This window comes from Stigmatopora nigra, chromosome 4 (genome assembly GCF_051989575.1).
Source record: "Stigmatopora nigra isolate UIUO_SnigA chromosome 4, RoL_Snig_1.1, whole genome shotgun sequence".
Taxonomy (NCBI): domain Eukaryota; kingdom Metazoa; phylum Chordata; class Actinopteri; order Syngnathiformes; family Syngnathidae; genus Stigmatopora; species Stigmatopora nigra.
In genome coordinates this window covers 1,761,104-1,784,428 of record NC_135511.1, presented here as the reverse complement: position 1 = coordinate 1,784,428, position 23,325 = coordinate 1,761,104, and the positions used below count along the sequence as shown (strand labels likewise).

The 23,325-nt window shown below is 40.8% G+C and overlaps 1 protein-coding gene across 5 annotated transcripts in view; it reads right to left on the bottom strand.

Moving 5' to 3' along the window:
* Positions 1-987: 987 nt before the first annotated feature.
* The window catches only part of hira (histone cell cycle regulator a), a 55,468-nt gene continuing 33,130 nt past the window's right edge, over positions 988-23,325 (bottom strand). For 2 of the 5 annotated variants that reach the window (XM_077714707.1, XM_077714711.1), the window contains exons 8-24: positions 21,170-21,337; positions 20,896-21,009; positions 17,804-17,874; positions 17,553-17,658; positions 17,260-17,475; positions 17,090-17,175; positions 13,027-13,392; positions 10,068-10,290; positions 9,859-10,002; positions 9,635-9,783; positions 8,806-8,967; positions 8,671-8,729; positions 7,431-7,536; positions 7,208-7,330; positions 6,979-7,145; positions 3,868-3,956; positions 988-2,217 (exon numbers count right to left, since the gene is read on the bottom strand). In XM_077714707.1, the coding sequence (XP_077570833.1) occupies positions 2,101-2,217; positions 3,868-3,956; positions 6,979-7,145; positions 7,208-7,330; positions 7,431-7,536; positions 8,671-8,729; positions 8,806-8,967; positions 9,635-9,783; positions 9,859-10,002; positions 10,068-10,290; positions 13,027-13,392; positions 17,090-17,175; positions 17,260-17,475; positions 17,553-17,658; positions 17,804-17,874; positions 20,896-21,009; positions 21,170-21,337 (2,466 nt within the window). In that variant the 3' untranslated portion in view covers positions 988-2,100. The remainder of the gene's footprint in view (positions 2,218-3,867; positions 3,957-6,978; positions 7,146-7,207; positions 7,331-7,430; positions 7,537-8,670; positions 8,730-8,805; positions 8,968-9,634; positions 9,784-9,858; positions 10,003-10,067; positions 10,291-13,026; positions 13,393-17,089; positions 17,176-17,259; positions 17,476-17,552; positions 17,659-17,803; positions 17,875-20,895; positions 21,010-21,169; positions 21,338-23,325) is intronic. The other 3 variants (XM_077714708.1, XM_077714709.1, XM_077714710.1) reach the window with 3 other exon arrangements.

The following is a 23,325-nucleotide window of genomic DNA, read 5'->3' as shown; positions in this document are numbered from 1 at the left end:
CAATGAGGGTGCAGCAGTCTATTGCTGAAAGAGTTTCGAAGTGACTCCACAGACTCATGCAGGGGGTGGAAGGTTCTGTCCATGATGGACATCATCCTGGTCAGCATCCTTCACTCTCCCACTTCCTCCACAGAGTCCAAAGGACAGCCCAGAACAGAGCTAACCCTCCTGATCAGCTTATTCAGCCTGTTCCTGTCCCTCTCATTGCTCCCGCATCCCCAACAGACCACTGCATTAAACACTGATGCCACCACAGTGTCGTAAAAAGTCCTCAGCAGTGTCCTGCACACTCCAAAGGACCGTAGACTCCTCAATAGGTAGAGGTGGCTCTAACCCCATTTGTACAGGGCATCTATGTTTGTGGACCAGTCTAGTTTGTTGTTGAGGTGAACACCCAGGTACTTCAAATTCTCCACGATTTCAATGTACCCTGTTTACCCTGGATGTTCACCTGAGTGGTCTGTTGAGGAGTCGTCCAAAAGTCGATGACCATTTCCTTTGTCTTACTGGTGTTGATGTAGAGGTCTACACCAGTCTACACCAGTCAACAAAGGCTGTGATGACTCCCCTGTACTCCAGGTGTTCCCGTCAGTCACTCGCCCAACAATAGCGGTGTCATCAGAGAACTTTTGGAGGTGCAGGTGTCTGTATTATGTTTGAAGTCTGATGTGTAGCGGGAGAAGAGGAGTGGGGAAAGCAATGTGCCTTGTGGGGCCTCTGTGCTGCAAGCTACCACATCAGACATACAGTCCTGGAGTCTCACATATTGTGGTCTGTCAGTGAGGAAGTCGATGATCCATGCGGCCAGGCATAATGCAAATGTTTCGGTCAAAGAAACGTTGACCCCCGTTTTTCTCAGTTATTTTTCTTTTTATTCCCTAGGGATTCATGGCCTATCACAGTCGCCATTTACAACAGCGACCTACCTAGCACTCCACTCGGCTAACAACAACGTGTCTGTCGCAGGTTATCACGCAAATCAACATGGACAGAAATGTTTAAATTTAATATTCTACACATTCTTACAGAATTGTAAAATGTTAAGATTGCTTGTGTCAAGTTTGTTTGTCCTTATACAGAAATCATACTAAAACAAAATTTTAATACTTCTCTCCCCCATTTCCAAACATCTTTTAAAAAAGTTCCAGGGAGCCACTATGGCAGCGCTAAAGAGCAGTATGCAGCTCCAGAACCCGGGGATTGCTGAACCCTTGATGTAACCCATCAAAACTTGTCACAAAAACAAAGTCATGGTTGGGATGATTTGGCTCCTCTAAAACAGGAGGCCATTTAATTCCCCCCCCCCCCCCCCCGCTTTACAGTCTTACATTTTCTACAGCACTTGTCCCCTCATTAAGCTTCACTGGTGAAACTGTAGAAGAGATGCAGTGTACACTATGAAGTAGCATTTCATTCAACCAGGATTTGCCGACACAGGTGACTGACTGGGCCATCACAATCATAACATGATTTCTACTACAGTTGAGTTCTTTCATTTTTTTAAAATAAACATTTGAGACAGAAGACAACATTCATTCCTTATGAGGGTATTATTACACAGAGTAAGAGAAACATTTCAGCTTCCATGATGACATTTTGCACCTTTGGTATAGACGAACAAGTAGGAGTGAATTATCTTTGTTTCGGGACACATTCAAACTGCAGCGAACCCACTTACCCACAGCATGCTAGGAAATGTTACTTAAAAGCCAAACAGACAAATCCTTTGTATAGACATATTCCCATGATGGACATTAGTTACGGACTAGTTCCTTGTAGGAAGTCGATGCTAAGTGTGATTGTGTTGGCGGAGGCACCACTCGTCCTTATAAAAAGTCTCTGTACATTTGTCTGACAGAAAACAAAACCATGGAACCTCATGATTGGCGTGGGGATGGACACCCCCCCCCCCACTCACACACTTGCAAGCATTGCTTTGGTTCAAACATGTCACGCTCACATAGTCACTGCATAGATGAGAAGGAAGGTACAAGCGGGAGATTCCACTAAAGCACCAATTTGACAAGCTCCTAGATCTCCTTTTAGCGAGGGCTGAAGTCAGTGGGTTAGCCATGAGACAATCAAAACGCTGCTTGTGTATTATTTTCTGAGCAGCTGGTCGAGCTGGTCCTGGTACTCTGTGAACAGTCTTTGAAAGCGCAGATTTTCTCCGATGACAGGCAAGACTTCCCGCAACAACTCCTGTTTACGCAAGCCCTAAACACCAGACGGGATAAGATGCACAATTATGACACCAAAACACATTGTAGCTTTGTCTTTGAGTCTGTATTGAGCAATTCTAGGATCAATGATTGAACCACGGTATAATTACAATTATTATCCAAGATTTCTAACATCTAATGAAAGGGCATGGCGCAATGGGTAATTCGTCTAATTCTGGTGCAGGAAGTGTCGGGTTGATTCCTACTCAGTAATTGTGAGGGTGAACGTATGACTGTGCGCTATGACTGACTATCGATCAGATTAGAACAGGGGTCGGGAACCTTTTTGAAGAAGAGAGCCATAAAGAATTCATATATCCAAATGTTATTCATTGAGAGCTACAGTCAGAATTTAAATATAAAAACACATCAAAATGTGTGCATTTAATAATCATTTCACCACTTTGAAAGTAAGAAAAGGCAGAATTTTATTGAGAACATTTCTTCACTGTTGCTAATCAATGAGTTTCAATGAGAATATGCACGCAGAAGAGTGTAATGAAGAAAAATGATGATTAAAAAGGCGCTAGATATAGTGTCGGCGCCACAGTGCCAGTGTGACGCTCCCCTTGGTGCTTTCGGGACTGAGGTCTCTCACCAGCGGTTGCCATATTTTACCACACAGGTTAGCGGAGAGCCATATACACCCATCAAAAGAGCCACAATATGCTCCCGAGCCATAGTTTTCCAAAAACTTGCTTTGGGTGTAGTTTGCCTCTCGCCTAGCGGTCAGTTGGGATAGCCTTTAGCACCCTGCAACTGTGACAAGGATAAGCTCCACTGAAAATGAATAATGAAAAGATAATTTTTATGCTCTGCAATTCAAGTATCACTTTGGTTTATTTACAGTATTTTTACACCTAAAGGGCGCACTTAAAAGACAAAAATAAAATCTCTAAAATGGCCCAATCAGGGTCAGGTATGACCCTAACTGACTGACTGGTTTCATTTCTTTACGACGCTCCACTTTATTGCGACCAATCCAGTGCCATTGTTCGCCCAGGGCATGACCATTTTACCATAGTGAAAGGTGCAGTGACTGGCTAGAGGCGAGTAGCCTTGATACATGTGTTCGTAGTGTTTACCATGCTAGCACATTCCAATAGTTGTTAAGGCAGATCGAAGATAATGCGGTCAATCATTAAAATATCATCTTAGTTACCTGAGTAATGTGCATCTAATGCTACTATTGCACCCAGAGACTACGGACAAACCTCCTGGTTGTTCTGCTCACGTGACTTCATTTTTTAATTTGCCTAAGTGCAGGCAGCACCCTTTCGGAATGTGCAATCCAGTTGATGATCCTTTCGTTTCATACATTATCTCAGAAATACTACATGCGAAGATTTTTCTTAACATTTTCTCTTCAATGTAACACATTTGTACTCCCTATTAAAACCATGAATATGGGGATGAACATTTTAAATCAAGGGGCGTCTTATACGAGAGAAATTGTAAAATTCAGCGATTTAAAGGACATTTTAAGGGTACGGCTTAAACAGCAGAAGGCAACTAATATGCGAGAAAATACAGTAACTGGGCCGGAGCTTTTGTGAAAATCCAGTGAGAAGTAGAACGTGTGAATTTTGTCGGAATTGTCAAATATGATATGCTTGCACAGGTGTTAAATGAATGCACATCCCACCAGTGTGGTGGCCTCCCAGGCTGTGGTGGCTGACTTGTGAGCAGGACCCAGAAGCTCCTTACAAACTTCTCTCAGCCGAAACTCAGAGCCTGAAATGAGAACCAATGAAATGACATGGACGAGTTGTTTCCCTTCTATGTACAATAATAATGATTTAAAAATAGTGGGCTATAAACCAAAATTACAAACTTCTTGCTTATTTTCAGGAATGCTTCAGGACACTTTTTTGTAGGTTTCCTAGGTCTAGGCGATTAAATGATCAAGAGCGAAAAAAGATAACATTAGTTCTATAAATCATTTAATCGAATTCAAACAACAATCGAAACAATGTTGATTGAAACTGGTAGGTTTGAAGATTTTTAACAGTCTATAAAAAAAGCGTCCAATCCTGATTTTTTTAAATGTGTGATATAACACCAATCAAACAAAGTAAATTACACATACGAAAAATTGAAATAAAAATTACATTTTGTTTTTCTAGTGTGCCACAAGTACATTTTCGCCGAATCAAATTTGGTCGGGCTGAATTATATAAGAAAAAACTGAAATTGCAATTTTGTTTGGGGTATTTGCAATGTATATAACATGAATAAAAATATAAGATGACTTGGACAGCTCTTTTGAGAAGACTTGAGTTGGCTCAACATGACCGCATTCTATTCATATAGAATACAGTTTAATCCAAAGTTGGCCGCCTCGTGGTGTTGAGGTTCATTCACCTAACTTCGTTGCAGGCCTGTATGGGCTCGATTCCTGCTGGTGGCTGGCATGATTGTATGTTCCCTACGGCTGACTGGCGACCAGTCTGGGGCGGTAGTCTGCCTTTCGCCCAAAGTCAGCTGGGTTAAACTCAAGCAACACCCGCAGCCCTTTCGAGCAATTAATTTGTTTTTATTTCTATAGGAAACGTTGTTTGGAGATACGTGTAAATCGACATACGATCCCAGTTCCGGAACACATTAAGCTCGTATCTCAAAGTACCACTGTGTTAATGAACACATTTATATTGAACAATGAACAAGTAAATATGTAAGATTGTAGCCATGGGCTAATTTCCATCTTTAGTCCCTTGTGTAGGTTGAAGGCAAACGATAACACATACTAGACACACGCAAACAGTTTTGATACTCGGACGTCTGGTCCCCGGACGCTTGGTAGAATGGACGCTTGGTAGAACGGACGTTTGGTGGAAGGGACGTTTGGTGGAACGGACGTTTGGTGGAACGGACGTTTGGTGGAACGGACGTTTGGTGGAACAGACGTTTGGTGGAACAGACGTTTGGTGGAACAGACGTTTGGTGGAACAGACGTTTGGTGGAACAGACATTTGATGGAACGGACATTTGGTGCAACGGACGTTTGGTGCAACGGACGTTTGGTGCAACGGACGTTTGGTGCAACGGACGTTTGGTGCAACGGACGTTTGGTGCAACGGACGTTTGATAGAACGGGTTTTCCCGCTGTCAAAGTATGATAGTTTACTGTAGAAACCAGCTCTCAAATATAATCATGAGAGAGAGAGTTTGTATATCTAGATATCTAATATCAAAATATCAAGATATCAATAAAAGCACTCATTTAATCATCGGCTGCTGCCATAGGCGTCCAATGAACCTTCATTCTCTCTTGGAGAACTTGCATTGCAGCAATAATGAAATATCAAAATTATCAATAAGAGCACTCTGTTAACACATCGGCTGCTGCCTATCAATAAGAGCACTCATTTAACACACAGGCTGCTTCCGTTGACTGCCACTGCCATCAATGCCTTTGGAGAAGCATTTAATGAATTCATGACTTCAATAGACGAGGAAACAGATGAAGTCCAAGCAGAATTACTTACAGAACTACTTTGATAGGTGCTGTTTTAAGGGGAAGGGGACGCCGTCCAGATTTTGCTATCCCCTTATGGAATGTTAGAGAAAAGACCTTGCTGGGAATACCACGTACAAATAAGTCAGTTGAAGGTTGGCCCAGCGCATTTCAACGTAGAATGTCAGTCGTCCATCAAATTTATGTCGTCTTATAAACAAACTCAAATTAGAGCAAAATGACTGGGAAATAACAATACAACAGGCTTCATGCGGTATTATGCCCAGACACACCAAAAAGACATACACAGCTGTTAATGAGTGGTTGAAAAAGCTCTCGGAGGACTATGAAAACCCAGATTGATTTGAAAACAAAGTACAGTACCTACAAGCCATTGCGTATCCGTAATTTGTGATTTTTACCGTTTTAATAAAAACTCCCATCTGTGAATTACCTGTGTACATAATTTGTAAGTTTGTATTTGTATTTTTTTCACAGAATTTGCAAGTTTTACTGCTAGAATTTGTAAGTTTAATTGCTAGTATTTGTAAGTTTTACTGCTTTAATTTGCATTGTCTTCTTAAATTAAAATAGTTTTACTCAATGCCTTTTATTTTAATGTCAAAGTTCCATGCTAAAAGTATACTAAGACTTTTATTTGTTTGATAAAAATGACCATCTATAGTATTTCAACATTGCTGCGAAACCACGGAATTCGGCAATCGTCTTGACAGTATCATGTCCATGTACAAAACCATATTTGTACAAGAAAAGAAACAGCCGTCAACATCTTCCCTGTGTGCCAAAAACACTTGCAGAAAAGTTCCTGTGCCCCTAAGGCGCCTCCAGAGGATTCTATCGATGTTTTAATGGATCTCAAATCTGACGAATAGGACTTGGACTAATGCTCACTCACAACAACCTGTATTTTTGTTCATTATTATTTAAGTCAAGCAGTGAGGAACTATTTCACTGTGAGAACAGTACTTAGAGTATTTACAAAATTTTAAATGTATCGATTATATTTAGATAATACATTAGTGTTTTCTTATGCCTATAACTGTAATGTTTAATAAATACACTTCTTGATACTTGTACAAGTAAAAATAGGGGTGATCCTACTTTGCATTTTTACGATTATCGTGGTCATGTCTGGTCTACTTTATACGCAATATTTGAGGGATTACTGTATAACTTAGAGTGTTCTCATCTTTTTAAATTATGAACACTTCTCAAAAGAAAAGAAAAAAACCTTCAGGCTAGCACCTTCAATCGTTCATTAATGATTGTAACTTCTACCTTCGTTCACGAGGAAGCGTGTATAGATGAGAAGCCAGTAGCGATACTCAGGTGCTGACCGAAGCGTGAGGGCAGCGACCAGTTGGTTCTCCAGAAATGCCATAGTCATGCTTTGTTGCAGGTGGTGCGGTGCAGAAGACAAGCGGGATGCAAGACGGCCGCCACTGCTGACAAGTTAAAAGAGCATCAGTGTTGAGAAATTTTCTGAGTTAAAGCTTTGGCTCCTCACTTGAGGTTGCGTCCCTGCATGGTTGTCAAAGGGCCCGAGGATCCAGGTGCATCCTGGGTAGAGAGGCAGCTCCTGAAGTCAGCATACTGGAGCAGACAATCTTCTCGATCTGCGATAAGTGTCCTGAATACAACAGGCGACCAGAGTCGACGGAATTTAACTGATGCCCACCATGTTATGATCGGCTATTTAGCGGTAAAAGAAACCCTCGTTTGCATCTTACCATGTCTCAAGAGAAGAGCTGAAGCAGAAGGACTTTCCATTGGAAAGGCCGACAACGGGTACGCCCTGCTCAGTCAGCAGAGACTGACACACCGTTACCTCTGACCCTGCATGCATGTGCAGAAAGAAGAGTCATAAAAATATCAAGCATTAAAGAAACTGATAACATCTTTATCATGTACATTGTGGCTGAAAGAATGAGATGTGAAGTTGTGTGGAATTGTGGAGAAAAAATGCATACGATAATTCAGTGGTCAGAACTTTCATGAGTGTAGTACTTTCAAGGTACTATTTTAACCAATCAAATGTGAGTATTTCCGATTGTCCTCCTTTTCGTGTGACGTCAGTAAAACACTTGTACCTTTACTTAAGAATGCTTCTCCAAACAAAATATTCTGTTATGAAAAGCTTTCGTGAGAAAGCCTTTCCTTCAAAATACAAAAAAAAATTATCCTAGCTGCGAAACGTCAAATATTCTTCAAATGTTCAAATATTTATGTCAAGGAATGGAATAAATTGAAAACAAATGACCTAAAATGATAAGTGATTTCCTCATTTTTCCCCACTCACAGTGGAAATGTATGTAATTTTGTAATTGCTGTGCTCAAATATTTGTGATTTATGGAATCCTTTTAGATTTCACAGAAAAAATAGAAATTGAGTTGCAAAAACAACCTAATGATGAAAGTAAAAAAAGATCTGATGTGTGTCAATACAACAAAATTTTAGTTGACCAATGTTATCAAGTGTCAAAGACATTTTAAATTTTAATTTGTATTTTCTCCCACACTCCAATCACATGCATGGCAGGCTGGTTCTAAATTGCTCTTAAGTGTGAGCATAGATGGTTATTCGTCTCCTTGTGCCCTGCGATTGGCTTGCAATCAATGAGTTGTGTCACCCGCCTGGTGCCCGTAAATGGCTGGGATAGCCTCCAGCAACCCCTGCAACCATTGTGATGATAAATAGTATGGAAATTCAATGATTGAATGAACCCCACAACCCTTGAGGATAAACGGTATGGAAATTAAATGAATGAACTTCCCCTGCAACGCTTGTGATGGTAACCGATATGAAAATTGAATGACTGAATGACCCTGCAACCCTTGAGGATAAAATGGTATGTTAATTGAATAAATGCATTTTCACACAGGAATACTTTCTGTAACAGTCTCTGAAATGGCCATTTATCTATGCCTATCCATTCCTTCATGCAAGAATCAGTAAGTGGCCTGTCTCACCAGACAAAATGGCAGCCAGGGACTCATTCTTGACAACCACCTTCTGCTTATGGACATCCCTGTAGATTAGAGCAACACAAGTTTCATAAAACACAACCATACCAGAAAGCTCAAGACATTACATTGTGAACTGACCAAACAGACAGGGTTGCCTCAGCTGTAAGCGTCATGACAAATCGTGCTGAGCAGTCGAGGGCTGACACAGGCGAGTTCAACTGGATAGATGGCAGAAGGCGCCGGCCGCAGGACGAGAACACCGACAGCATTCTGTCCTGGCACGCCACGGCGACTACGTCGCTGAGGGCAAGAAATATCAATCACCTGATGTCTCCGAGTCCTTTGTAGAGATGTCCCGACTAGTCGACGATGATGTAAATGTGTCGGTGAGTAAAAGTTATTGTTGACGATGGTTGAAGTAAATATATTTCAACGTGAAGTCCGTTTTCAAGCTAAATTGCCAATGTCAGGATACAGTGGAACCTCGACATACGAGTATTTCAGGATACGAGTAAAATTTCAAAATACGAGAAAGCCAGGTGGCCAACACACTCATCATTTATCATTGTAGAGCGTCATTTTTGCCTCATCTCTTTCGTGTATAACATATCTACGAGCACTGGATGGAGCGTTGCATTTTTTTAGTGTTTTTTCTGTCAGTCAGCGCGAATGCCGGAGCGATCGCTAATACGAGGAGTATATATTACTCGTCGTTGGCTGCTCATAAAAACATCAGAGGCACTGTTATGTGAATGTTCATTTAATTATTCTTATTAACTTGAATAAAAAATAATTTTAAGTGTTTAAACATTATTTTTTCAATAAATAAAAAAATACATGATAATAATAAATCCCAAAAATATTTGTTTGATGAGTCTAAAAATTGATAGATTCATCAGAAAGATAGTCGAAATAAAAAGTCATTTGGGACTGCCCGAGCCCCTTGATCGTATGAACATGTGCTTACCTGCTGCCCGTGGCGGCAACTATGGAGCTGGGCAGCAATGTATTCCACTCTCTGCCATCTCGGGAGCATCGCAGCTGACTGAGCCTGGAACCAGCTGCTGATGTCACCTCATTCTCCACCTCCAGAAAAACAGCCGGGTCGGTGCTCACCTGCATGTAGACCCAAACATGTTAGTATCGCCTTCGTCTGACTCTTTGTGCTACTTCACGCTTCCCACACTAAACCTGCATGCTGAAGGTCTTCTGGAAGGTGGCCGTTGGCAACCTGAGGACAGCTGCCGATATTGGAGTGGGTGCTGACGCCTCCATAACTGTTGCTCTCACAGGCTCCCGTTCGGAGGGAGACAATACCTGGAGGATATGTAAACCCTACATCTTAATGCAATACGGTAGGGAATATTAGTTTTTCTATTTTTCTTCTGTTGCTCGTGTACCTGCGTCAAGGACAGACTAAGCATGGGTGGTGGCATCTTGTCCTTACGCGGCCGCCCCTTCTTGCGCTTCTCCACTACTTCGGCGGCATCCAACATTAGGGGCTCAGGTTTGCGCTTGCACAGGCTGAGGTTCTTGTTGATGGTTCCCATCTTGTCCTCGCTGTCGCTACTGGTGTCCTCTTTGGCTTTCAGGTCTTTCAGGACAGACACCAATTCTTTGGGTCTGTTACAAGCCATTGTGAAGTTTTTAGAAGACGAAGACTATACAGTCATTTCACAATTGCCATTGACGTGCAAAGCTGCCTTTCGAACATAAGATTTTTTCACTTAGAGGACATGACTCGCTTATTAATCAAAGTGACAGCACATTCATGAGTTAAATGGTTAAAAACAATGTTTGTTCACATTCTACAACTTTAACAGTTCCAACTGTTTTGGGAAGGCTTTCTTCAAGGTTTTAGTGTGCTCATGATAAATAATGATGATTCGTTTAAAAGCGACTTGTGACTTGGATAACACGTTTTGAAAAAAACTTACCGGTAATTGTTCCACAGTGGTACTTCGAGATACAAGTCTAAAGCGTTCCGGGACTGAGCTTGTATGTCGATATCCCCGTAACACAAACAAACATTTCCCATAGAAATCAACTAAAAACAAATTAATTTTTTCCGACCATATGAAAAAAAAACTAAAACAGGATATTGGATTGGAAAAACATTTTTATTTTATTTGCGCTGTCAATTAACAAATTGACAAATATCTAGTGGTTTAATATTATTAAAATATGTTTAAAACTGATCAGTGGTTCCCTCAAGGCTGTGTACCGAGTCCTCTTATATAATCCCTGTACACATACGACTGTACACCAACCCACCAGTCTAACTCCATCATCAAATTTGCCGATTGACACCACTGTGGTCAGATTCATCTCAGGAGAGGATGAGTCGGCCGACAGAGATGAGGTCAACAAACTGTCTTCGTGGTGCTCGGTGAACAATCTCAGACTGAACACCACAAAAACTAAAGATATAATCCCAGACGTTTGCAAACACAGCACAGATCTGGCCCCACTCCTCATAAATTGAGTATATGTAGACAGGGCCCAGTCCTTTAAATCCCTGGGGGTCCACGTCACGGATAAGCTCTCATGGTCTACAAACACCATGGCAGTAGTGAAGAAGGCCCAGAAACTACTCCATTTCCTCGGGGTAGTCAGGAGGAACAACTTGGACACTAAGCTTCTGGTAACCTTCTATAAAGCCACTGTGGAGAGCATTCTGGCATACTGGATCACAGTGTCGTACGCTGGATGCATGGCACCAGACAATACCACCCTGGTAGCAATCTGTTCCAGTTGCTGCCCTCTGGCAGACGCTTTAGGTGCCCACAAGAATGGGCAAATAGGCTCAAGGACGTTTTTTTTCCCACATCACATCAGGACTCTAATCTTGCAGTAACGTGACACACAATCCCTTCTGTGTACTAACTTCAAGGGGAGGTAATATGAAAAGGCGTTGGGCGGTGATCTGGCTGATTGAAGGTAAGTGAAAGACAGTGAGAGGTAAGTGATCCCCTCGGTGGGTGAAGCGATGTATCATAACGGCAGAATGCCAAATTACGAGCCCAAAATTTTTATCACTTATTTGGGTTTTTCCCGAGAAAACGCATTTTATGGAGAAGCACTACTAATTTCGTCATACGCAGTTTCTGGGTATGATGACAATTAGGCTTTTGTTGTTGTTAGTTGAGTCAATGATGATGACAAAGCCTATGTCTGAGTATTATTATCATTATCATTATCATTATCATTATCATTATCATTATCATTATCATTATCATTATCATTATCATTATCATTATCATTATCATTATCATTATCATTATCATTATCATTATCATTATCATTATCATTATCATTATCATTATCATTATTATTATTATTATAATAACGAACAAATTTTTATGAACTTGGATTACGATTTAGACTCACTCAAAAATAGGTTTAATCTAACCTTACACTAAACGGAAATCTAATTTTGTTTTAGATTTTGGTACCTTTCTTCGCCCGGCCGGGTTGGTTCTATTTGCGCTGCCTCCATCGTGACTTTCATATGCAACTAAAAGGAACCTATTGAGCGTTGTTTGCTTTTGTATTCCCTTCAAAATATTCCCAAAATGATGCACACAAATGTCCTCACAATAGGATAACGCACGACCATTTGCCATCGAGATGTAGTATATATGCCATTTGCACTGACTAACGGGGAAAAAAAACAGAAAAAATGCAACGCTCCACCCAGTGCTTGCAGAGATATTACAAAGAGGGAGTTGCGACCACAAAGACATTACATGAGTCAGTTTCGGGGAGAGAGACAGTGCCCATGATGTTCTTATGAGCACCCTCTCGCGTCCATTGTCTGCTCGTATATCAAAATTTGTCTCGTATCTAGAGATAAATATTTGCTCAAAATGTTACTCTTATCTCAAATTGCTTGTATGTCGAGATTCTGCAAATGTTGTTGTATGGTGCTGACAGCTTTTAATGACTGGGTACACTGCTTGCTGACGCGCTATATTAACATAGTGAAAAGGTGGACGTGAAAAAGAGGAATGCGCGCGCACGTCAGGCTTAAAACATGACAATAATAGCAGTCAACGATTACCTTTTTGACTGCTACCAGTTAACTAGACGGTTTGGATTAGAGCCGAAATGGGTAAAACGACATCGGTTTTACAAAAAAAACTTACTTCAAAATTTTTTCACCATATAACAACACTGTTTCGGAAGACTTTGGTTGACTCTCCATGACCACATTATATTTATCTGTGAATTCTGAGGATTGCTGTATATAAAGGGGATCCAGGTGGCTTTTATGAAGCAAAATAAAAGTTTGTGGTCAAACGGTCACTTCCTTGTCTCTTAAATGTTTTGCATAATGTTGGAAGGATAACTAATCACCTGTCAAGTGGCAGCAGGCCAGCACTAGAGGAGATGGCAACAGGGATGCCCGATGTGGTCTTCGATCTCTCTGTGAACCTGGAGTCCAAGGCCTTCATGGGTTCCATCTTGGAAGCACTCACCAGCAACAGACTGGCTTTGTTGCCAGAAGGTAGAGCCTGGTCCCTGGGTTCCTCCAAGCCTTTGTTGGCTGAATTGGCAGGTGGTCCCAGACTGAGTGCGAGGTCGAGGTTGGCCCGCTGGGGAAGAGCCACCGGTGGAGCCACCAAGGGAGGGTTGGAGTCTGTGCTGTGCTGGGCAGGTAGCTGGTTGGACAAGGAGGATGGTAAGATGGGTACGCTGTTGAAGAGTGCTGGAGAGAAGTCCCTGAAGAGAAAAAAAATATGTGATGTTGATCATGATTGTTTGACAGAGGACTGCCCAGCACTGGGAGGTCATATTTAATCAAAAGCTATTTAAATCAAAAACATCTTAACAAGTCAAGTTATATTTTAACATGTGGCCACTTATTTGATAGCAGTTTCACAATTCTTGCATCCACTGAACTTGAGTTTTTTGAGTATCTTCCAGAGCTGCTGTTTCGATGTGACCTGCCTCACACCTGTATATATCTAGATCTATACCTAGATCTAGATATATATCTATATGGGTCTCTATATGGGTCTCTATATGGGTCTCTTAATGGGTCTCTATATGGGTCTCTATATGGGTCTCTATATGGGTCTCTATATGGGTCTCTATATGGGTCTCTATATGGGTCTCTATATGGGTCTCTATATGGGTCTCTATATGGGTCTCTATATGGGTCTCTATATGGGTCTCTATATGGGTCTCTATATGGGTCTCTATATGGGTCTCTATATGGGTCTCTATATGGGTCTCTATATCAGTCTGTCTCTTTATATATCTCTATATCTGTCTCTATATCTGTCTCTATATCTGTCTCTATATCTGTCTCTATATCTGTCTCTATATCTGTCTCTGTATCTGTCTCTGTCTCTATATCTGTCTCTATATCTGTCTCTATATCTGTCTCTATATCTGTCTCTATATCTGTCTCTATATCTGTCTCTATATCTGTCTCTATATCTGTCTCTATATCTGTCTCTATATCTGTCTCTATATCTGTCTCTATATCTGTCTCTATATCTGTCTCTATATCTGTCTCTATATCTGTCTCTATATCTGTCTCTATATCTGTCTCTATATCTGTCTCTATATCTGTCTCTATATCTGTCTCTATATCTGTCTCTATATCTGTCTCTATATCTGTCTCTGTCTCTATATCTGTCTCTGTCTCTGTCTCTATATCTGTCTCTGTCTCTATATCTGTCTCTGTCTCTATATCTGTCTCTGTCTCTATATCTGTCTCTATATCTGTCTCTGTCTCTATATCTGTCTCTGTCTCTATATCTGTCTCTGTCTCTATATCTGTCCCTGTCTCTATATCTGTCCCTGTCTCTATATCTGTCTCTGTTTCTATCTGTCTATTAATAAGTAACAGAACTTTTTTCGTAACTTGAACATTTCGGAAATAGAGGAGTATATGTAAATTCTCTACTTGGTCAAAATGTCCCAATTTTGTAATGAAGATGTGAGAAACACAAAAATGAGAGAAAATGATCAGAGAATTACTTATTGATGTCAAAAATGAATCACAAGTACATATACAAAATCTATTTGTGTTAAAACGCATGGGAATAAGAGAAAGCTACCGAGAGGCAACAGAGATAGCACACAAACATGAACACACATTTAATTAACAAAGCATTAAGAATTTTAAAAAAACATTAATCAATGTTGGGGTTATTATAAAAGTGCTTCGCTTTCTTTAAGTTTACACATTATTATATATTGGAAATGCTTTGTTTGACTTAGCATAATGATGCTGGAAGGGGTCACTTTGGTGCATCTGTTTACAGCCCTGATGAGCAGAGGGAAAGGTCTCTATCAAGTTGGACTTATCAAAATTGTTTTGAAACCCTGTCTTCTCACATAGATACAAGGACTGTTGATTGTTTGATTTGGATTAAACCTTGACGCCTCACCCAGTCGCAAGTTCACAATGAAGATTTGGGGAAGGACTCTTTGACTTGGAAGATGGCCCTATCAAATCAACCTCCGAAGGATACTCGCAATTGTTTTAAAATAGTATAACTCGGTCGACCTGACACGACCTAAATTCACCACAAAAATTGTATGGAGTACCATCGATGATTGGCTCAGTAAATGGACTTGTGGGCCCCCCTACTTAAATACAAATATTACATTGAAACAACATATTTTCCAGTTTTTTTTGTTATAACATTTTCTATATGGTGTACTGTATACAGGGGGTAATTTTTTTTTAAATAAAAAAAAATAAATAAAAAATAAAAATTAAAAATCTTTTTTGGGGGGGGGGGAATTAAATACAAATTAAGCATTTTTGAAGGGGAAATCCCTACTTCGCGGAAACTCACTTATCGCGGGTGGTCCCGGTCCCCATTAACCGCGAACACTGTACATTTATACGTACGCCCTTACCCACCAGCAATTCATGAATCTCATTGCGGAATCTGACACAGACCTAGCCGGTGACCTGCCACTGCATAACACAGTGAGATAGCTCGGAAGAGGCAAGTTGTTTCATGCTTTTTTGAGCTTTTGGAACCGATAAAATTGTTTATGGCAGAGATAATAAAACCTATCTTATGCTTTCATATCCCAAGCGGTTTCTTGATTTGGCTTTTTAGTGGACATGGTTTTACACTTGGATAAAGTATATTCTCCTTTGTAAACAAGTTTAAGCTTTTCAAAGTGCACCTTCAAAACAGCAGTCTATCCCATTTTCCTTCTTTGTGTAGCACCCAGCAGAAGACCACCGTTCAAGCAAATATAGCTGGATACATGAAACAACTTACACAACTGCAAGAGAAGTCAAATTTGGAGTTTGAGGACTTTGACCAGAAAGGACCACAGACGACTTTTCTCATTTACCCTTTTAATGCTGACACTGACTGCCTGAAAACCCAGCTAGACACCGATGAGGCAGCCAGTGAACTAGAAATGATTGAGCTACATGAGGACGGCAGACTGAAATCTCTTTTGAAAGGCCATTTTATGTCAACTGAAAAATACCTGTGTGTAAAGATGCGGATGGAGTGAATTTCAAGCATTTAATTTGGAAATTTGGAATTATTCCGAAATGGCTTCTTCTAAAAAACCTAGGTGACATTTTTTTTCAATTTCCAGAATTAAGGGAGGCTGTCAGGAGTCTGGGTAAACTCCAGTAATTCCGGAGAAGTTTGCAGCTCTAATTGCATATCGCGATATAGGTGACTTAAAGACTAAATCGGCAATATACAATACCCACTCGGAGGCATTCACTCACTCAATCCCAGATTTTTGAGACATGCGAGCTCGCTCTTACTTGTCTTCTGGCCGCAGGAACACTGCACTATACCCACTTGGAACGACACTATTTTAAATCTATCATAATATTTGGCGGGCGCATTTGTCAAATTTGCATTCATTCAATCTGAATCGGTGGCCAGCTGATCGCAAGTAACGAGATGAACAACTATTCACAATCACCATTCCTAGGAGCAATTTAGAGTGTCAAATTAGCCTAACGTGCATGTTTTTGGAATGTGGGAGGAAACCAAAGTACCTGGAGAAAACTCACACGGGCCCGTGGAGAACATGCAAACTGTCAGGTGGACCGACCTGTATTTGAAACCAAGATCCCAGTGCTGTGAGCCTGACGTACTAACCCCTCAATCCACCGGGCTGCCCTCAATCTTGCATCAATTAAGGAATTGGTGAAGTAGGCTTGGCATGTTGATTGTCCCATGCGGCACCAGTATGCCACTAAGTGTGTCAATCTCGCACCTTTAGCTGCAACACTGTACTGAAATACCCTTGGGACCAGTAATTTATTTTATTTTCCATCATTTTATCAAATTTCAAGAGACGGTGCTGAGAAACAGCATATGCCTAACACATTCAAGTATTTTCACATATTTCAAATGCCAGTTTAATATGCATTACATATAGACAATGCTTAGGTAAAATGTCTTACCCGGTATCCAGCTGAGCTATGCACAACGGTGTGATGCGTCTCCTACCGTCAGCAGTACGAGTCTCCACCTGCTTCTTCAGCAGGTTCTGGGAGGAAAGAGCCAGACAGATGACATCTGTCAATACAGACCTGATGAACCAAGGTTTTGAAAATAAAAAGTTTTCACCTACCTTCCTAATGTCCTCCAGAGACTCCCCGTTCATCACGCTGTTGAGCTTGGGTGCCAAGGAGTCAGCACCAGCTGCTCCAGAATTTTGGGCTGAGCACTGTCTCTCCTGCTGGTACTTGAGCATCTCTGGGTTCTCAATGATGGTGGTGGCTAGCTGCGGCTCCAGTGTGCTCGTTATGGCAAGGCTCTTTCCATAGATATTCTGGTGAATAGTGTTCTTAGAGGAAAGAAAGAGTCATTCATCGGATTTCTGTTTTTACGAGACCAATGACACCAGAAGACGACGTGGTACACCTTTTCATCCTCGCTGAGTGGATCTCCGAGTTCATCGAGTGAGAAATCTAGGTAAGCTATGGTACCATCCATGGAACATACCAACATACCAAAGCCTGTGAGAGTCCTTCAAAGCACAGAACAAAAAAAGAGCCTATAAGAGATAGTAAAAACATTTTGGCCTCAAGACACAGAGGCTATCCTGCACGAGTCAATATTATCAATCTATCGACCAATATTTTATTTACAATATATTATTTGGTAAAACGCACCATGAAATGTCCATGATAGATTTGTCAAACAAATCATGGATGACCACCAGAGGGCGTTTCAGTGAGGTAAGCTGGTTGAGGAATAAAAAGAAAAAATAATGTTAGTGTTGATAGAGGAGTCTACTTCTAAACCTTTATAGCAATGGTGTCGAAACTGTGGCCTTTTTTGGCCAACAGCAAATTATGAAAATATAATTGAAATTGGCCTATATAAGAAGCCTGAGTCGGCCTACATTTTGTTGCATTTCTGATCTTGAACACCAGAGGAAGCGAGTCACAGTTCAAAGGTCAAAAGCTGGCAACATGGTGAAATAATAAAAAAGGAAAACTTCAGAATTATAGTTGATGAATGGGAGCAGAAATAGAGTACTGTATTTTCCTCATTGCAAATACTTCCCTTTTCTCAAAAGCCAACAGTACACCTTATATATCCTCCTGACGACCTGGAAAAAAAATGTCCAATCACATTTCTTTTGTAATTTCCCAATCTAGGTTAATTCATTGGAATACTGCAAAAGAAATTTGCTATCATTGCATAGCTCTGAATGTCCTCTATGGAGCACAAAATGGAGTTAATGCGAATGGATGCACCGGGTGGGAGATATTTAGGTTTACAAAAGTCCTCTAGAGCAGTGTTTCTCCAACCAGTATGTCGCAAGGGATGCTCAGGTCTGCCGCGGGAAATTACAAGAAATCATTAATCGTAATATTTGAAGAGTGTTAGGATTGGATTCATATAGTTACTTCAGTTTCTTCCGTGTCTGCTTATGTTTGTTTCCCTACTCTTATTTGTCCCTCCGGTCTTACCATTCCTGATGCGCAGCTGCGCGAAAGGAACGGCAAGACAGAAGGGTAGAGTAGAGAAACGAACATCAGCAGACAAGTAGGAAATTTAAATAACATTTTGAACCCAGTCTTAATAGAGAGAAAGCTCAATATTGAAAGATTAAAATCGAACTATTACGAGGTTAAAATTGAAATATGAAATCATAGATTGTACTGTGACAAGATTCAAATCATAGTATTATGAGTTAGTTGCTTGAGTCGTTTTGTTGCTTATTTTTACTTAAAGTAAACCGGAGGTTCTTTGGTTTGTGTGAGCACAAAACGGCTCTCCTCGTAATGTTAGGTGGAAAAAAAAGTGTAATATTACAAGATTTAAGTATTTTTCCTGTTCCTGTACGTGAACAGGAAGTTGTTTGGTTTCAGGGGGATCAACTTTTGCCGACGTAAAGTCTTTGAGCACGACTTTTGCGTAATATTGGGAGAAAATGTCAAAAATTAAAATTAAAAACGTTGCATTATTTTTTTAACATCAGAAGGCAGACTGGGGTCTGCGGACATCAACTTTGATGACCTTAAATCGGTGTGAAAAAAATGGATTTTGGAATAATTTGGGTGGGATTGTTTAATTCCGGGTAATAGAACTTTTAATGAGAACAACTTTATGTTACCATAGGTGACAAAGTTTTACATTAAGATAAATAATAAATAATAATAAAAAAACAAATAAAAAAAATAATCATATTTTTTTAAATAAAAATAAATAAAAAAATAAAATGTCAGCTCAATTATGTGCCTTGAGATTTTTTCAGATGCAAAAGTGTGCTCAAAAAAGGTTGGGAAACACTGCTCCAGAGAGGACAAATTTGAACTACTGGTAGTCAGGAGGTTAAGGATCAATATTGATTAATAATTGGATGCAATTCCCTTTTACACAGCTACATCTAGTTCAACGGTGTCAAACCAATTCCACAGTGGGCCGCAGTGGGTCCTGGTCTTTGTTCCAACCGATCCAGTTTAACCAAAATCAGTAGCCCCTGACTTTAATCAACTGATTACATTTGTAAAAGGTATCCTTTTGTTCAGTTGGAATGAACACCTGTACCCAGTGCGGCCATTTGAGGTTTGACACCCCTGATCTAGTTGATGCATAACACTTAACTACTACTACTAGTACTACTACTACAACTTGCTCTCGTCACTAGTCTGTAAACAGAGCATTCAAAACAAAAGGTGCAAATGGGTTGGGAGTGTTGCATGTCCATTGGCAAACAGTTATATTAAGACTGACAGGCAGGGTCAAGTGAGTTACATTTGGATTTGTGAATGGATTGGGTGCCTGGGCTAGAACTGAAGTTTGACCTTTCGGCAATGCCAGCATCACTTTTACGGAACCACATGGCAACAACTCTGACAGTGAGATGGAAATGAGTGTGCTGGAAGCCCAAACTCTATATGTCAAATACAGAGGATGATTTTGATGGATTTGTAGATGTTTGAATGCTTTAACTAATTGCATCCATAAAGCACACAAACTCAGTTCATGATGCCTTTTTTTAAAACATAGGCTAGCATACATGCTAGCTTATGTTTCATGCTAGCACTAACATTTACTGCGGCCTTTGAGTCGGGTAGCCTTGTGTATGCTAAATACAAAAATTGCACCGGCAACGGAGACATCGGCCTATAAGCGTGAAAATAGTTTTATTAATTTTTATTTTGACTTTTTAGTACATCTGGCTCATGCTTTTTGAAAATACCTTTCAACTTCAGTCAATCACTGCCCTTGTCAATGATTGGAATTCCCCTTAGTAAGTGATAATAAACCATACAAATGCAACAGGGCATAGTTATTCAATAGGATGCACTTAGAAATCAAAAATTTCCTCAAAGTGAACGGGGTGCCGAATCAGTCGGTCTGCCTGTTGTATGCACAAAAGTGAAGAGTCTGTAAATGTCGCTGACGGCTTTACTGTCTGGGTACATTTCTTGCTGACGCGCTATATTTATATACTCCCTATAACATGCTCAAAGCATGACAATTTTATCAATCTACGATGATGTTTGTCTGCTACCGATCACGGAGACGATCCAGATTAGAGCCGAAATGGGGAAGACGAGATCGGTTTTACAAAAAACTTTTTTTTAAAACATTTTTTCCCTGTACAAAAGTTGTTATACGGTTTTCACAATTTGAAATGATCAAAAAACATAAAATACGAGAAAAAAAAAACGTGCTGACATAGACGTTGACAGGTATGCTTCTATGTAATTACACTATGTTATTTAATGTAGAAATGAGCGCCCACCCAGACGGAGAGCGACCGGTCCTTGCTACCCACGGCGCAGCAGCAGTAGGGACAACTTGGTTTCAAAGAGCTGCCATTCTTTTGATTCTTCTTGAAGATCTTTGGGTTGAATTTCTACAGCAAAACATAAATAAATTCAAAAAGCAACTTTGTAGCCAACAAACAGCAGACAGACAGTTGTGAGTGCATTCAGATAAGATAACAACCCCCCTTAAAGCAAACTGACTAACAAAAATAAAAGACTTTTCAATCCCACAAATGATGTGGAACTCACCACCACCGTAACGGCCTTTCTGTGACCCACAAAGTCCATGTTGGTCTTCCAGCCATCCCGTTCCACAATCTGTGCTGTTGGTCCAGAGTTATTCATAGCGTGCGCCGACACCAGGTACTGCCCGTCAGGGGACCATGACAGACGCAGGACATGTGTGGTGCCACCACACTGAAGCGCAAGGGAGGAGGGGAAAAAACAATCTGACAAATTCAATAACAGCAAGTTTTTCTGCCTTTTTAGAGGGAGTTTTATGTGTTTGTGCGTGTGTGCGTGCATATACGCCTATAGGCATATACGCATATACATATATACGTATACAGTGGCACCTTGAGATACGAACTTAATGCGTTCCGGGAATGAGTTTGTATGTCGGTTATCTCGTAACTAAAAAAAAACATTCCGGCAGAAATGAATTAAAAACAAATTAATTTGTTCCGACCCTCTGAAAAAAATCCCAAAACAGGATAGTGGATTGGAAAAACATTTTTATTTGTTCTAATTCGCCATCTATTGACAAAGTGACATATAACTAATGGTTTAACAGCACGAAAATGTGTTTGATAATACTAAAATTAGACAGATTTCACGGAGGGGAGAGAGTACTACTGTATACGTATATTTGTATACAGTGGTACCTCCACACACGAGTGCCCCGACATACGAGCAAGTTGAGATACGAGTAATATTTTGAGCAAATATTTATCTTGAGATACAAGACTAATTCTGATATACAAGCAAAGAGCGGACACGAGGCTGTTCATAAGATCATCAAACAAAAGTGACGAACAACCATCATGATATAGTCATCATAGGTGCCGTTCATAGGTTGCTGGACAAAAATGTCAGAAATCGACGCTTCAGACCCAGCATTCCATCTATTATTATGGGGAACTTAAGATCTCTCCCCAATAAGATTGAAGAGCTAACGACGCTTACCAAACAACAACAACAATAGCGGAGAATCTGCATTATGTGCTTCACGGAGACCTGGCTGAATGAGCTGATACCGGACTGTCTCATCTCATTGGATGGCTTACAGCTGGTGAGGGCGGACAGAGATGTTGAGAGCGGTAGGAAGAAAGGTGGGGGACTAGCTGTTTATATTAATGGTAGATGGTGCAGTACCGGGTATATTACTGCCAAGGATCAACTTTGCACTCGAGATATCGAGCTAGTAGCCGTTAGTATCAGGCAATTTAACATCTCCCGGGAGTTCTCGCACGTTATCGTAATAACCGCGTATATACCTCCTCCTATAGGCGAGCTGCTCCACGCTACTGTGTCCCAGCTACAGACATCACAATCTCTCCTTATCTCTGGTGATTTTAACCATGGTTTCTTTGGCTTGTACTCTCCCCACCTTCACTCAGTATGTAAGTGCAACACCAGGGAACAAAAAACTCTGGACCTGCTGTATGCCAACACAAAGGAGGCATACAGCTCCCCCTGCCCCCACTAGGCCGCTCAGACCACAACCTGGTCCATCTGATTCCCACCTACATCCCTATGGTGAGGAAAATAAAACCTACCACGATGATGATACAAAGATGGACCGAGGACACCAGCATGGTGCTAAGGGACTGTTTTGAGACGACTGACAGGGAAGTGCTGTGCAATTCACATGGGGAAGACATTGACAGCTTGACCCACTGCATCACAGTTTATATTAACTTATGTGTTGAGAACATTGTACCCTCCAAGAAGGTCCGTTGTTACTCCAACAATAAGCTGTGGCTCTGTGAAGTTACTTAAAACAGGAGTCTTAATATGTGCATTTATAAAGAACATCCTGTCTATAATCTCTGTCTTAATCTTATGCTCTTCCATGATGTCTATAATATCTTCTCAACTCGCCTCAGTGTTCAACTGTTGTATTTTTCCATGATGCCTATAATCTCAACTCCTACGGCCTCCTCCTACGGCCCCGGGCGCTCGCCCAGACACCGGGTCCCACGAACCAGACCGGCATCGAGGACTAACAGGTATTTACTGTTTAATTATCACGATTTACACAAAAGTTTGAAAAATAGAACACCAATACAGAATTAACCTAAAAATAGGAAGGAACATAAGAGTAATTGGGGAGTAGAGAAGCGCTTGGGCGTTGGCCCGTGAACGGAGGCCCGTGTAGGAGGCCCGTGAAAAAACCCATGGTA